This window comes from Moschus berezovskii, chromosome 8 (genome assembly GCF_049115385.1).
Source record: "Moschus berezovskii isolate FMDL1 chromosome 8, NW_MosBer_1.0, whole genome shotgun sequence".
In the NCBI taxonomy this organism is placed as follows: domain Eukaryota; kingdom Metazoa; phylum Chordata; class Mammalia; order Artiodactyla; family Moschidae; genus Moschus; species Moschus berezovskii.
In genome coordinates, this window is record NC_142467.1 from 104,405,400 (window position 1) to 104,419,653 (window position 14,254).

A 14,254-nucleotide genomic window follows, 5' to 3' on the forward strand; every position below is an offset into this window, starting at 1 on the left:
GCATCGTAGGGTGTTTAGCAGCATCCCTGGCCTCTACCCACAAGATGCCAATAGTACCCCAGCTCCCAGATGTGATGATCAAATGCATCTCCAGACATTGCCAAAGGTGTCTAGGGAGCAGGGGGTGGGGGTGGGGGTGGGCGGCAGAATTGCCTTAGGTGAGAACAGCTGCCCTAAAGCATTCTGACAACCTTCTGAGGTGGACATGTAGTAAGTGAAGAAGCCACATGAACCCTCTGCCTTCAGAGTCCACACTCTAACCACTGTGCTACACAGCTTTGCATTTGACCTTGACCCCTGGCTCTGTCTTCTGAGAGTCCAGCACTGCTCTGGGCCTGCTCCATCTCTTGGCCCTCCAACCAGGCTAACCAGACCTCCTGCCTCATCAGCCCCCTGAGCCGGGACTGGCTCACCTACCCCTCACTAAGTCTGTAACTGCATCCAGAACTTATTTTTTTTGATAAATCAAAAGGCTTCGGAATGGTGGTCCTCCGAGGGAAGAAATCTGAATGTCTTTGCCCTTTCTTCAATTTCTTTATGGTTTACTATAGTTTTAACTCTGGAGCTCATTAAGAGGAGACCATTATTTTCCCATAGCTTCAGGCTTCTCTGTTTGACTGGCCCTTGCCTGAATCTGATCAGTCTTGAGGGGAGATACCTCCCCTCAAGCCTGCAGCCTGTGCCTCAGGTTCCCTAGATGGCCCTGAAATAGAAGCTTGGGCCTTTGCTCTCCAGGGTTTTTTTCTCCCTCCTTTGACAGATAGTTTTGGGCATCCAGTACATGCAAGGTCATTTGCTTTGCCCTGGGGAGACCATGGGGAGCTGGAGGTCAGCTGTGAGTCCTCCTACCTGCCTGCCCTCTTGCCCAGGTCAGACCAGGCAATGGTATCTGCCTCATGTCTGGAGGCTGCCTGACTCTATCCGGGCACATCTGGAGCAGGTGGGCTGGCCGAGGACAACATCCTAGCTGGAGGGGTCAAGGTGGCTGGCAGGAGATGGGTGGAGTGGGAGGAGGAGAAAAAGAGTCTGTGGTACTTGTTGAATCTGGGAAATCTTCCTGGTTGCAGAGCTCCAGGCAGGTGGGTTGGACCCCAGATCAGGAGAGAGCAGGAGAGCTGGCACCCAAGGGCTGTTGGAGTTTGAGGATTTCTGGGGATCCCAGAGGAGGCTCCTGGGGGCCTGCGGGTGCTGGCTTAGGGACCCCCATTCCAGCTTGGGAGCAGGCCCTGGATTGGGGGCCATGAGGGGCGCTGGTGTGGGAGGTGGGTCCTAGAGAGTGGTCCAGAGGGGGATAAAGGCGCCAAAGGCAGTCAGGGTGGCAGGAAGCCTGATGATTGGGGTCCTCTGGGTATCTTAAGTCTGTCTCTTCACCTGTCTCTTTCTCTAGCTCAGCATCTTGCTCTCCGTCTTTCCACCTTTCACTCTCTCACTGGGGCCTCTGGTGTCTTTCCCTTTCTGCTCCTGTCCACGCCTCCATGTCTCCACGTCTCATTTTGTCCCGTCTCTGGGGGCTGCGCCTCGGTCCCCGCCCAGAGGCTGTTGAGATCGGGGGCGTGCCAGGGGCGGGCCTCCAGTCGCGGCCGGCCGGCGGGGCGGGTTAAAGGGCTGGGTTGCCTGACTGCGCGGTCAGAGCCGAGGTTGCGGTTCAAGCAGATCCGGATCGAGGGCTGGAGGACGAGACCCGCAGGGTGAGTGCGTGTCGGGAGGGGCGGGTGTAACCTAAGAGGGGCGGCAGCCCAGCGCAGTATCTCGAGGTGCACCAGCTCTCGGGCTGGTACCGCGGGTGCGAGCGGCTGCGCGCGGCGGCTGGAGGGGCACCACGGGCCCCAGGGATCCCCAGGACCCAAGAGGGGACTGCCTGTGAGGGACTCTGGGGTGTGTGTGTGTGTGTATCCCCGACCGTGTCTCCGACCGTCTATGTATCTGTGCGAAGTTTCTCCTGTTGTGAGCCTAGGAGTCCTGGATACATGCTTCTCTCCGGGTGTCCATGCAGACCCAGACCTTAAGAAGGCACTCCTCCTCATCAGGTCATCGTAGACGGATCCAAACCCAGCCCTGTGACGCCTCCTTAAGACTGGGGTCACTGGGATTTCACTTCACCTTGTCTTAAAGGGAAGGTTGCATGCCGCTGATGAACTTTAGGCTTGTGGGTCACACACCTCACAGGCACAGAGCCTCCAAGAGCCCCTCTATGAAAAGAGGATGCCTGCCTGTATTCCCACAGTTGCCTGTGAGGATTGTGTGAGGTCCTGCTGTTGTTCCCAGCTGATGTCTGTTGTATGATGAAGAAATAATGTTCTGTTGTGTCCCAGGGGGTCAGAACCGGCCCGCTTGGACCACTGGGTGGCTAGCCAGCTGGGAGCACCGCAAGGCAACTGAGGCCCATCAGCTGATAAGTCTCAGGCTGGAGGTAGGAGGGAAACAGTTGCGGAGCTGGGATTTGAACAAACCAGCCCTGGCTGACCCCCAAATCCTGGGTACTTTCCGATGGCTGTGGCCTCTCAGTATAGCCCAGCTTGGGTTTCGGAGCAGTAACATTAGATCCAGACTAGTGTCCCGCCGTGACCTGAGTTTGTATCTGCAGAGGTGCTTGGATGACTCTGGGGACATTCAGAGAATGGGACCCCATTTCTCCTCCCTGGTAAGACGTGGGCATGATTCTCTAAATCCTCGAATGGCAGGGTAAGAATAATGAATGTGATGGCAGTACTAACAGCCATGAGAGATACCTTTGATCAAGGACTTCTTGTCCTTGATCAAGCACTGAGCTGAGCAGATTAAAAATTGCGGAAATGTCATCCCAGCCCCAGGAGGTGGGTAATACAGTTCCTGTCTTTCGGATGAGGAAATTGAGGCTCCAAGAGGTGTACGGATACTCCTCTGAGGTCACACTGATAACATGCAGAGCTTAATGGAGTCCTTTTCAAGGTGCACATCCAAGTGTGGTTACTCTGGATGGGCAGTGACAGTTGCAGCCCTGGAATGATCTAGATTACTGGTGTCTTTTAAGCTTCTTTTTCTGTCAGGATTTTCTTTGGGCCAAAGAAACTGCAGGCAAACACCTACAATATGCCCAAAGCTGTGCTGAGACTCCCCAACTTCACACCCGGAACTGCCAACTTGGCCCTGCCCTTGTAACTGACCCCCTGAATCTCTTTCTCAGAACCCCAGAAATTTGGGAGTAGGCCCCCTTCCGGCTCATACCATCTGGGGCTTGGCACTTTGAAAAAATAAGAGTTGTGCCTGGGATAGCCCTTTGGCATAGAGGGGGTTCCCAGGGGCAGACTGTCTTGACTACAGGCTGCGAGATGGGATGGAGAGCACGGCTGGGATGTGAGGTATTGGGGCCAGTCAGTGTTGGGTACTTGTTTGTCAGGCCACTTTGTGGGTGGGGGCAGAGGTAGGATGCGTGGTACCTGTGGTTCAAGGAGAGGCAGACATGGTTTCTGGTGGGTCGGGGTCCACATTACTGCATTCCTTCTCAGGAGTCCGCACGCCTTGTATGACGAGTCCCCGTCTGCAGGCTGGGCTAACCTGACAAACCAGCGCTCCATGGGTGTGGGCTGGCTTTGGAGCCAGTCACTGGCATCTCCATCTTCAGATAATGACCGCCCAAGTAGGGTGGGCGGGGTCACCTCTGCCAGGGCAAGTCTGCTGAAGGCCTTTCTTGGCTTCTGGAATGAGATTGGGGGCTGGTGCAGAGAGGGACAGGCATGCCAGCTTCCCACATGGTCTTGAGAGTGTCAGCTTTGAATTTCTCTCACTTCCATAAAATGCTAATAGAAATAGGAATAATGGCTGAAATTTTGCATGCTATGTGCCAAGCCTTATCTCACTGAAGTGTTCCAAACATCCTTAAGGGGTGGGTCCTGTTATTATTAACCCATTTTACAGATTGGAAAAGGGAAGCCGAGGATGGGGACTGGGCCCACTCTAGACTGCTTACTTGGGGAGGGGCAGAGCTGTGATTTGAATCCAAAATGCATTTTGAAGGATAATACAACCCCCTAACACCTCTTCATTTGATTTTTAATTTTTTTTTAGTTGAAGTACTGTATATATACCAGAAAGTACACATTCTAGAAATGATGTTTCCTCACAGTGAACCCACACATGTCACCAGCACCCATATTAAGAAAAGGAATAGCTGCCTGCATCCCCAAATATGCTTCTCTGTTCTTTTTTATATTCTTTTTGATTATGGTTTATCATAGGATATTGAATATAGTTCACTGTGCTATCAATTATTTTTCTTAAAAAATAAAGAATTATATTATTTATTTTTTAAAATTTAACTTTATTTCTTTTTAATTGGAGGATAATTGCTTTACAATGTTGTGTTGGTTTCTGCAATACATCATCTTGAATCAGCCAAAGGTATATGTATGTCCCTTCCATCTTGAACCTCCCTCCCACCTCGCACCCCATCCCTACTGTCTAGGTTGTCACAGAGCACCAGGCTGAACACCCTGTTATACAGTAACTTCCCGTTAGCTCTCTGTTTTACATTTGGTAATAAATATATTTCAATGCTCCCCTCCCAATTCTAGACTTTACCTTTTAGAGCAGTGTTAGGTTTAAAGAAAAATTACCCAGAAAGTACAGAGCTCCAACACCTGCCCCCTGCAACTCCCTTGTTATTAACATCTCCCATCAGCATGCTGCATTTGTTACAATTGATGAACCAATATAGAACATTCAGTTCAGTTCAGTCGCTCAGTCCTGTCAGACTCTTTGCGACCCCATGAATCACAGTACGTCAGGCCTCCCTGTCCATCATCAACTCCCGGAGTTAACTCAAACTCATGTCCATCGAGTCGGTGATGCCATCCAGCCATCTCATTCTCTGTCGTCCCCTTCTCCTCCTGCCCCCAATCCCTCCCAGCATCAGAGTCTTTTCCATGAGTCAACTCTTCGCATGAGGTGGCCAAAGTATTACTAACCAAAGTCCACAGTTTAAAGTAGAGTTCATTCTTTGGGTTGTACAATTCAGTAATTTTCACAGTTAAAACATTTTTAAGTGGTCAATATGTTGTCAGTTCAGTTCAGTTCAGTTGCTTAGTCATGTTTGACTCTTTGCAACCCCATGGACTGCAGCATGCCAGGCCTCCCTGTCCATCACCAACTTCTGGAGTTTACCCAAACTTATGTCCACTGAGTCGGTGATGCCAGCCAACCATGTCATCCTCTGTCATGCCCTTCTCCTCCTGCCTTCAATCTTTCCCAGCATCAGGGTCTTTTCCAATGAGTCAGTTCTTCGCAACAGGTGGTCAAAATATTGGAGTTTCAGCTTCAGCATCAGACCTTCCAATGAATATTCACGACTGATTTCCTTTAGGATAGGATGGACTGGTTGGATCTCCTTTCAGTCCAAGGGATTCTCAAGAGTCTTCTCCAACACCACAGTTCAAAAGTGTCAATTCTTCAGCTCTCAGCTTTCTTTATAGTCCAACTCTCACATCCATAATGACTACTGGAAAAACAACAGCTTTGACTAGATGGACCTTTTTTGGTAAAGTAATGTCTCTGCTTTTTAATATGCTGTCTAGGTTGGTCATAACTTTTCTTCCAAGGAGCAAGTGTCTTTTAATTTTGTGGGTGCAATCACCGTCTCCTGTGACTTTGGAGCCCAAAAAGATAAAGTCAGCCACTATTTCCATTGTTTCCTCATCTATTTCCCATGAAGTGATGGGACTGGCTGCCATGATCTTAGTTTTCTGAAAGTTGAGTTTTAAGCCAATTTTTTCACTCTCCTCTTTCACTTTCATCAAGAGGTTTTTTAGTTCTTCTTCACTTTCTGCCATAAGGGTGGTGTCATCTGCATATCTGAGGTTATTGATATTTCTCCTGGCAATCTTGATTCCAGCTTGTACTTCATCAGCCCAGCATTCCTCATGATGTACTCTGCATATAAGTTAAATAATCGGGGTGACAATATACAGCCTTGACATACTCCTTTCCCTATTTGGAACCAGTTTGTTGTTCCATGTCCAGTTCTAACTGTTGCTTCCTGGCCAGCATACAGATTTCTCAGGAGGCAAGTCGGGTGGTCTGGTATTCCCATCTCTTTCAGAATTTTCCACAGTTTATTGTGATCCACATAGTCAAAGCCTTTGGCATAAAGCCTCTTAATAAAGCAGACGTAGATGTTTACTTCTACTACTGCTACTTCAATATGTGCTCAGGGTATAGAAAATCAGAAAGTCCCCCAAATCTGGAGAGGGAAAGGTAAGTCTCTCTTCCAGTCCTGCTCCCAGTTCTTCCAGTTTCCTTCCAGAGGCAGCCACCATGATAAAGTTCTCATGGGTCCTCAAACTTTTTATTGCACTTAAAAATTCTAGGTAAAATTAATCTAATATAAAGTAACTAAAAATATTTATTTATTTATTTATTTGGCTGTGCTGGGTCTTAGTTGCTGGATGTAGGATCTTCGATCTTCATTGCAACATGCAGGATCTTTTAGCTTCAGCATATGAAATCTAGTTCCCCAACTGGGGATCGAACCTCAGCACTCCCAGCTGAGCTGGGAGTCTTAGCCACTGGACCACCAGGGAAGTCCCTAAAATAACTATTTTAAAGGGAACAATTCAGTGGCATTTAGTATCAATACATTCACAATGTTGTGAAATCATTGCATGTATCTATTTCCAAAACATTTTCATCAGCCTGAAAGGAGACCTCATACCCATTAGCAGTCACTTTCCCTTCCCCACCTCCAGGCCCTGGCAACCATGAATCTGCTTTTTGTCTCTATGGATTTACCTACTCTGGATATCTCATATAAATTGGATTATACAGTACATGGGCTTTTGTGTCTTGCTTCTTTCACTCAGCGTGATATTTCTGACGTTCATCCATGTTGTAGCATGTGTCAGTGCTCCATTCCTTTTTGTGGCTGACTAATATTCCATTGTATAGATACATATATGATATTTATCTGCCATCAATTGATGGACATTTGAGTTGCTCCCATCTTTTGGTGATTGTGAACAGTACTGCTATGAATATTTGTACACAAGTATCTAAGTCACTGTTTTCAATTCTTTTGGCTACACACCTCAAGCTTCCCTAATAGCTTGGTTGGTAAAGAATCTGCCTGCAATGCTGGAGACCCTGGTTCAATTCCTGGGTTGGGAAGCTCCACTGGAGAAGGGATAGGCTACCCACTCCAGTATTTTGGCCTGGAGAATTCCATGGATTCTATAGTCCATGGGGTCACAAAGAGTCAGACACAACTGAGTGACTTTCACTTCACTAGGAGTGGAATTGCAGGGTCATCAGGTGATTCGATATTTAACTTTTTGTGAGACCACCAAACTGTTTCCTGCAGCAGCTGCAGCACCTCAAAACTTTTTGTAGCACCTTCTTTTGGGGGAGGGCATTGGACAGAAGTGCTCTTGTTTGAGGAACCCAGCTGAAAAAAGTAGAGGACTTCCTCAATGCACCCATTTATTGAGCTGTTCCCAGTAGCATCAGATGGACCTCTTCCTTTTATTCCCATTATGTGGATGAGAAGGTTGAGGCTCCCAGGGTGAGAACCAATCGGGGACCTACAGCCTGTGTGTTATTTTCTGCTAGGAGTAGAGCTGATATCCACCCTGGGAAAGACTGCAGACTGTACCTGGCCTGGGGGATGATGAGGTGGACACAGCGTTTCTCTGGTCCTCCCCATTCAGCAACCCCCCTGGAGCAGGTTCCCCTTTTCCAGGGATCATTCTTTATCTTGTTCCAATTTCTTCCCATTTCAATTCAGGAAGACATTTCATTGGTTGGGATATCAGCTGGGATTTTCCTGGGTGGAGGAGGGGGCTTTTGCTGCAACTCCACTAAAGAACCCCTCAATTTCCTCTGAGGGTTACTAGAAAGATGAAAGACATGCCTGACTGTGAAAGCCACTGCAAACAGCGGGTACTCAACAATTCTGTCAAGAACAAAGAATGGGAGGTGGATGATTGCTATAAAATGAACTGTTAGGGGCCTCGAGGATGAGGGGAAGCCAGCATGGGCAGAGCTGGGGGAAAGACATGCCAGGTGGAGGGAACAGCATGTGCAAAGGCTCAGAGGTAGGCATGGACTTGGCCTGTGGCCGCAGTGGCTAGAGTTGAGCGAGTCGCGGGGCAGGTGGTGGGAGACACAGTTGGAGGGGGCAGTAGGGGCAGGCTATACAGGGCAACGGGCCCCATGGAAAGGAGCCTGAATTGTTTTCAGGGTAAAATAGGGGGCGCATAGGAGGAAGGGGAAAGTCATGTCTGATTTGGTTTTAGAAAGAGACCTCTGGCTGCTGTGTGGAGAATAGACTGCTGGCAGCCAAGGATGCAGCTCAGGGGACCAATGGGAGGAGGCTACCACAGTGGTGACATAGGTTGGAAAGATAGGGATGGAGAAAAATGAATGGAAGTGAAGGATGTTTAGGATGGAGTTGATGACAGATTGGATGGAGGAAGAAGGAGGGAGGTAGGAGGTGAGGTGAATCTGAGGGTCTGGGGGGGTACCTTTGGGGGAATATCCAGGAGTTGGCTGGACCTATTGGGGGTGGGCACTGAGACACGGGAGGGACCTCAGAGATGGGTCTTGGCAGCCAGGGGAGGGGTTGAGAGTCTCAGGAGGCATGCACAGAAAGTGAGGGGAGGACCACCCAGGCCCAGGCTCTAAGGAACACCAGCATTCACACACCGAGTGAGGAAAACAGGGGCCAGGCCCAGAACAGACTAAAAGGGGGGTCTTTGCGGCTGAGGCGGAAGATGGGCAGGGTTCCCCTTCCAATGGGCTTTGAACGCCAGGGTTGGGGAGTGGGGAGCCATGGAGGGAGTTAGACCAAGGGCATGACAAGCCTTTAGAAAGGTTGTGTGTGTGGTGGCTGGGATGGAAGCAGGCTGCAACCAGGTGTTAGATGTGACCCAGGTGGCCTGTTGGCTGAATATATATATGTATATATTAATATTTTTAAAACATTTTATTGAACTATAGTTACTTTAAGGCTTCCCAGGTGGCACAGCAGTAAAGAATCTGCATGCCAAGCAGAAGACGCAAGAGATGAGGGTTTGACCCCCGGGTGGGGAAGATTCCGCTGGAGAAGGACCTGGCAACCCACCCCAGTATTCTTGCCTGGAAAATCCTATGGACGGTGGAGTCTGGTGGCCTACAGTCCATGGTGTTGCAGAGAATTGGACACGGCTTAGTGACTAAACCACCACCACGTTACTTTACAATGTTGTGTTAGCTTCTGCTGTGCAGCAAAGTGAAGCAGCTATATTGATACATATGTGTAGATCCACTCTTTTTAAATTCTTTTCCCATATAGGCCATTAGAGAGCATTGAGTGGAGTTCCCTATGATATGCAGTAGGTCCTTCTAAGTTACCTATTTTATATTTAGTAGTGTGTATATGTCAATTCCAGTCTTTCAGTTTATCCAATCCCTCTTCTCTTTTTGGTGTCCATCATTGTTCTTGTTCAATCATGACGTCGTATCTGACTCTGCGACCTCATAGACTATAGCATGCCAGGCTTCCCTGTCTTTCACTATCTCCTGGAATTTGCTCAAACTCATGTCCATTGAGTCAGTGATGCCATCCAACCATCTCCTCTGTCGCTCCCTTCTCCTCTTGACCTCAATCTTTCTCAGCGTCAGAGTTTTTTTCCCAATGAGTTGGCTCTTCACACTAGGTTGCCAAAGTATTGGAGTATAGTACTGGAGCTTCAGCTGATGTTCATAGCTGAATATATTGAATCCACACCCTACCCTGAGGAGTCTTGGACCTGCCAGGATGGTGACCTTGACCCCAGTGTTCCACTCCAGACTACACACAGGAGTGGTCAAACCTGAATGACTCAGAGATCATCTCTTACAGCCACCCCCATTTCCAGATGGGGGAATTTGGGGTGACAGTTAAAGCCAGGCAGTGGAAGAGCCAGGATTAGAACCCAGCTGCTTACAGTGTGTGTGTGTGTTTGTGTGTGTGTGTGTGCATGCACATGTTTAGTAAGAAAGCGCCCTTTGTCCCCCAGGTTCCTCTTTTCAATCTGGCCTTTGTGAAGGCCTCTCAGATATTCCTCCCCTGAAAGGGCTTCCTGGAACCACTGCTGGACATGACTGAAGCAACTTAGCATGCATGTACTCAACCGCTTCCTGGTATCACTGGGAAAAATCATTACCCAGTGAAAACAGTAAAGAAATAAATACCCATGGCTACTTCCTACGGAGCATGTCACCTCCAGTTGTTCATGGGAGAGGTGGCCCACATTAGTGGCCCTAATTTAGAGCTTGTGCCTGGGACTTGTGACTCAGAGCTGTCTGTGTTTCATTAGGAAGGGTTGCTTACTCCCCACCCCTCTCTCTTTCCCTTCTTCTCCACCTCTTCAGCCTTCCAGAGGACATATTGCCTACATCAGTCTGTCTGTTTTTATAACAAAAATTTTTTTGATGCTGACCATTTTTAAAGTCTTTGTTGAATTTGTTACAAAACTACATTTGTGCGTGCATGCTTAATTGTGTCTGACTCATTGCGACCCTTTGGACTGTAGACTACCAGGCTCCTCTGTCCATGGGATTTTTCAGGCAAAAATATTGGAGTGGGTTGCCATGCCTTCCTCCAGGGGATCTTCCCAACACAGGGATCAAACCTGCATCTCCTGTGTCCCCTGCATCACAGGTGGATTCTTTACCTACTGAACCATCAGGGAAGCCCCTGTTACAACACTGCTTCTGTTTCATGTTTTGGCTTTTTGACTACAAGGCATGTGAGATCTTAGGCCCCTGACCAGGGATTAAACCCACATCCCCTGTGTTGGAAGACAAAGTCTTAACGCCTGAACTGCCAGGGAAATCCTTGTCTGTATTTTTGAAAGGAATTTTAATTGTGGTAAAATACACAAAACATTTACCATCTTAATAATTTTAAGTGTATAGTTCAGTGATATTAAGTACACTCACATCGTGGTGCAATCATCACCACCAACCATCTCCTGAACTTTTACATCTTTCCTAGATAAAACCCTGGATCTGTTAAACACTAACTTCCTGTTCCCTCCCCCAGGCTCTGGCAACTGTCATCCTACTTTCTGTGTGTATGAATTTGACCCCTCCAGGGACCTCATTTGAGGATATCATACATTATTTGCCCTTCTGTGACTGGCTTGTTTCCTTTAGCATAATGTCATCAAGGTTCATCGATGTTATAGCACGTGTGACAACTTCCTTCCTTTGAAAGGCTGCATAATATTCTACTGTGCAGTTTCCAGGTGGTGCTGGAGGTAAATAACCTGCCTGCCAATGCAGGAGACATAAGTGATGAAGGTTTGATCCCTGGGTTGGGAAGATCCTCTGGAGCAGGGCATGGCAACTGACTCCAGTATTCTTGCCTGGAGAATTCCATGGACAGAGGAACCTGGCGGGCTACAGTACCATGGAGTCACAGTGGGACATGACTAAAGAGACAGCACACACACATGCAATATTCTGCTGCATGAATGGACCACATTAAAAAAAACAGTTTATTTTGTGTTTGGGTGTCGCCAATTAACAATGTTGTGACAGTTTCAGGTGAACAGGGAAGGGATTCAGTCATACATACGATGTATCCCTTCTCTCCCAACTCCCCTCCCATCCTGGGTGCCACATAACATGAGCAGAGTTCCATGTACTACCCAGTAGGTCCCTGTTGGTTGTCCATTTTAAATACAGCAGAATGTACGTGTGAATGGACCATATTTTATTTATCCATTCTTTCATCGACAGATGCTTGGGTTGCTTCCAATTTTTGCCTATTGTGAATAGTTTCTTCATGAACATGCATGTACATATATCTATCTGAGTCTCTGTTTCCACTTCTTTTGAGGATCTACCCAGAAGTGGGATTGCTAGAACATATGGTAATTCTGTGTTTAATTTTTTTTGAGGAACAACCATAATGTTCTCCATTTTCCATTCCCTCCGGCAATGCATAGGTTTCCAATTTCTTCACATCCTTGCAAACACTTGGAAGTTGGACTCTGGCTGGTGGAAGAGCCAGTCAGTCAGAGCCTCTAGTGGGGGGCACCCCTGACAGAGGTGGGGGAGGTTGAGGACACAGGTGAGAACTTGCATTGCAGGGTTCCTTTAGCTGTGTTGTCCAAGGAGGTAGGGGCACAGAGGGAACCCTTGGCTCATGGGACGGAGTGGAAGAGATTGATGAGAGCAGGACTTGAGCATTTTCAGCAATCTCCTTGATGTTGTCTGAGATCCATGGGCCCTCAAACGTGATTGAAGTTGGCCTTGGTGGGGGATTCAGGGGACCTCTGCTTGCTCCCTGTCTCCCTTGAATTAGAGGCACTGAGCTTGAATTGTCTTGACAATGGAAAGAATGACAGGACCTGCCTCCAAGGATTGCGTTAAGGTTCCAAGAAATGAGGCACCACCCAGATGGCACATAGTGAGTGCTCCATACCTGCTCACCGTGTTACTAATATTACTGCTACCCGCCCACTCTGCTTTGGTTTCTTCAGGGCAAGGATTTGAGTGCAAGCAGTTTATTTGAGAAGTGATCACAGAAAAGACCAGTAAGCAGGAAGGAAGTGAACCCCAAAGAATTGCAAACAGGGACTCAAACAAATACATATACATGCATGGTCATAGCAGCACACATCACGGTAGCCAAAAAGGTGGAAACAGGGACTTCCCTGGTGGTCCAGTGGTTAAGACTCTGCTTCCAATGTAGGGGGCAAGTGTTCAATCCCTGGTGGCGAACTAAGATGCTACATGTGTGGCCAAAATTAAACAAAACAAAAACCATCCTAAATGTCCAACAGATGAATGGATAAACAAAATGTTCTACATTCTTACAAAGAACTATTACTAGCAGTACAAGAGATGAATCCCTGATACATGTTACAAGGTGATGAACTTTGAAAACATTGTGCTGAGTGAAGGAAGCTACAAAAGATGTAAAAGGTTCCATTGTTTGATTCCACTTATATGAAATGTCCAGAACAGACAAATCCGTAGAGACAAAAATAAGAGAAAAAGATGAATGATTGCCATGGGTGGGCGGAGGGGAGAGTGGACTGCTGATGGGGACCGGGTCTCCTTTTGGGGTAATGGAAGTGTTTCGGAACTAGGTTAGAAGTGGTGGTTGCATAGTGCTGTGAATGCCTGTGGCTTGCTCAGTATAAAACGGTTCATTTTATATCATGTGGATTTCACCTCAATTAAAAGATGAAGAGAGAAGTAAGACAGGGGAAAGGAGACAGTTTCTAAAGAAAGTTTCTCTTGTGGGCAGCTGGAGTCCCGCTGGAGAACCTTAGTAACACATCGAGAACCACGTATCCGTCATTGCACCAGAAAGAAAGAGCTGGAGCTCATCAGTCATTGGTTAAGACTCATCAGCAAAGCTCATCAGTCATTGGTTGAGACTCATCAGCAATGCTTATCAGTCACTGGTTGAGAGCTCCTTTCGGGAGGGAGTTTGTTTTAATTTTCTAACACTCTGGCCAGCTGTGCATTGCTAGAGAAGTCAGGAAGGATGCTCTGCAAAGTCAAGGCTGAGGGCATATGGAGGGGCCAGCTGGGTGGAGCTCCTCCTCCTTGGGGGAGGAAGCGTCTTTGGGGCCTGGAGCTTACATGTATTAATGTGCCAGGCATATCATGCTCGGCTCCACAGGTCATCGTGTGTATGGCACACCCATGGCCAGAGGGTGGTTCCCACCTTCACTGACCCCCATCCCATGTGTCCCCCCCAGGATGCTGCCCATCACAGAGCAACTGCTGCACCTCCTGGGGTTGGAGAAGACGGCGTTCCGTTTGTATGCTGTGTCCGGGCTCCTTCTCACCCTGCTCTTCTTCCTCTTCCGTCTGCTGGTGCAGTTCCTGAGGCTCTGCTGGGGTTTCTATATCACCTGCCGCCGACTACGCTGCTTCCCCCAGCCACCCCGGCGCAACTGGCTGCTGGGCCACCTTGGCATGGTGGGTGTGGCTGGGCAGGTGGGCCGGGCGGGCGAGGGCAGGTACAGGTATTCAGTAAGGATGATGGCCCTGCTGGCTTCCGTTATCCCCTCAAGAATCTGGCTGGAGTCATGAACAGACCCATTTTACAGGATCTGAGTGAGACCGAGGTTCAGAGAGGGCAAGCAGTTTACCCAAGGTCACATAGCTTTGAGGAGGCAGAGCTGACTCTAAAGTTCTCTCTATAATTCCGGGCTATTGCTATAGCAACACACACCTGTGCTTATGAAATCGCAGGGCGGGAGAGTGGGAGGTATCCTTGTAGATTTCATTGCTT

The 14,254-nt window shown here is 48.2% G+C and overlaps 1 protein-coding gene across 2 annotated transcripts in view; it reads left to right on the forward strand.

Annotated features, from left to right (window-relative positions):
* The first annotated feature begins 1,609 nt into the window (after nucleotides 1-1,609).
* The window catches only part of CYP4F22 (cytochrome P450 family 4 subfamily F member 22), a 33,966-nt gene continuing 21,321 nt past the window's right edge, over nucleotides 1,610-14,254 (forward strand). For both annotated transcript variants that reach the window (XM_055430916.2, XM_088839132.1), the window contains exons 1-2: nucleotides 1,610-1,688; nucleotides 13,716-13,938. In XM_055430916.2, coding sequence (XP_055286891.1) covers nucleotides 13,717-13,938 — 222 coding nt within the window. In that variant the 5' untranslated portion in view covers nucleotides 1,610-1,688; nucleotide 13,716. The remainder of the gene's footprint in view (nucleotides 1,689-13,715; nucleotides 13,939-14,254) is intronic.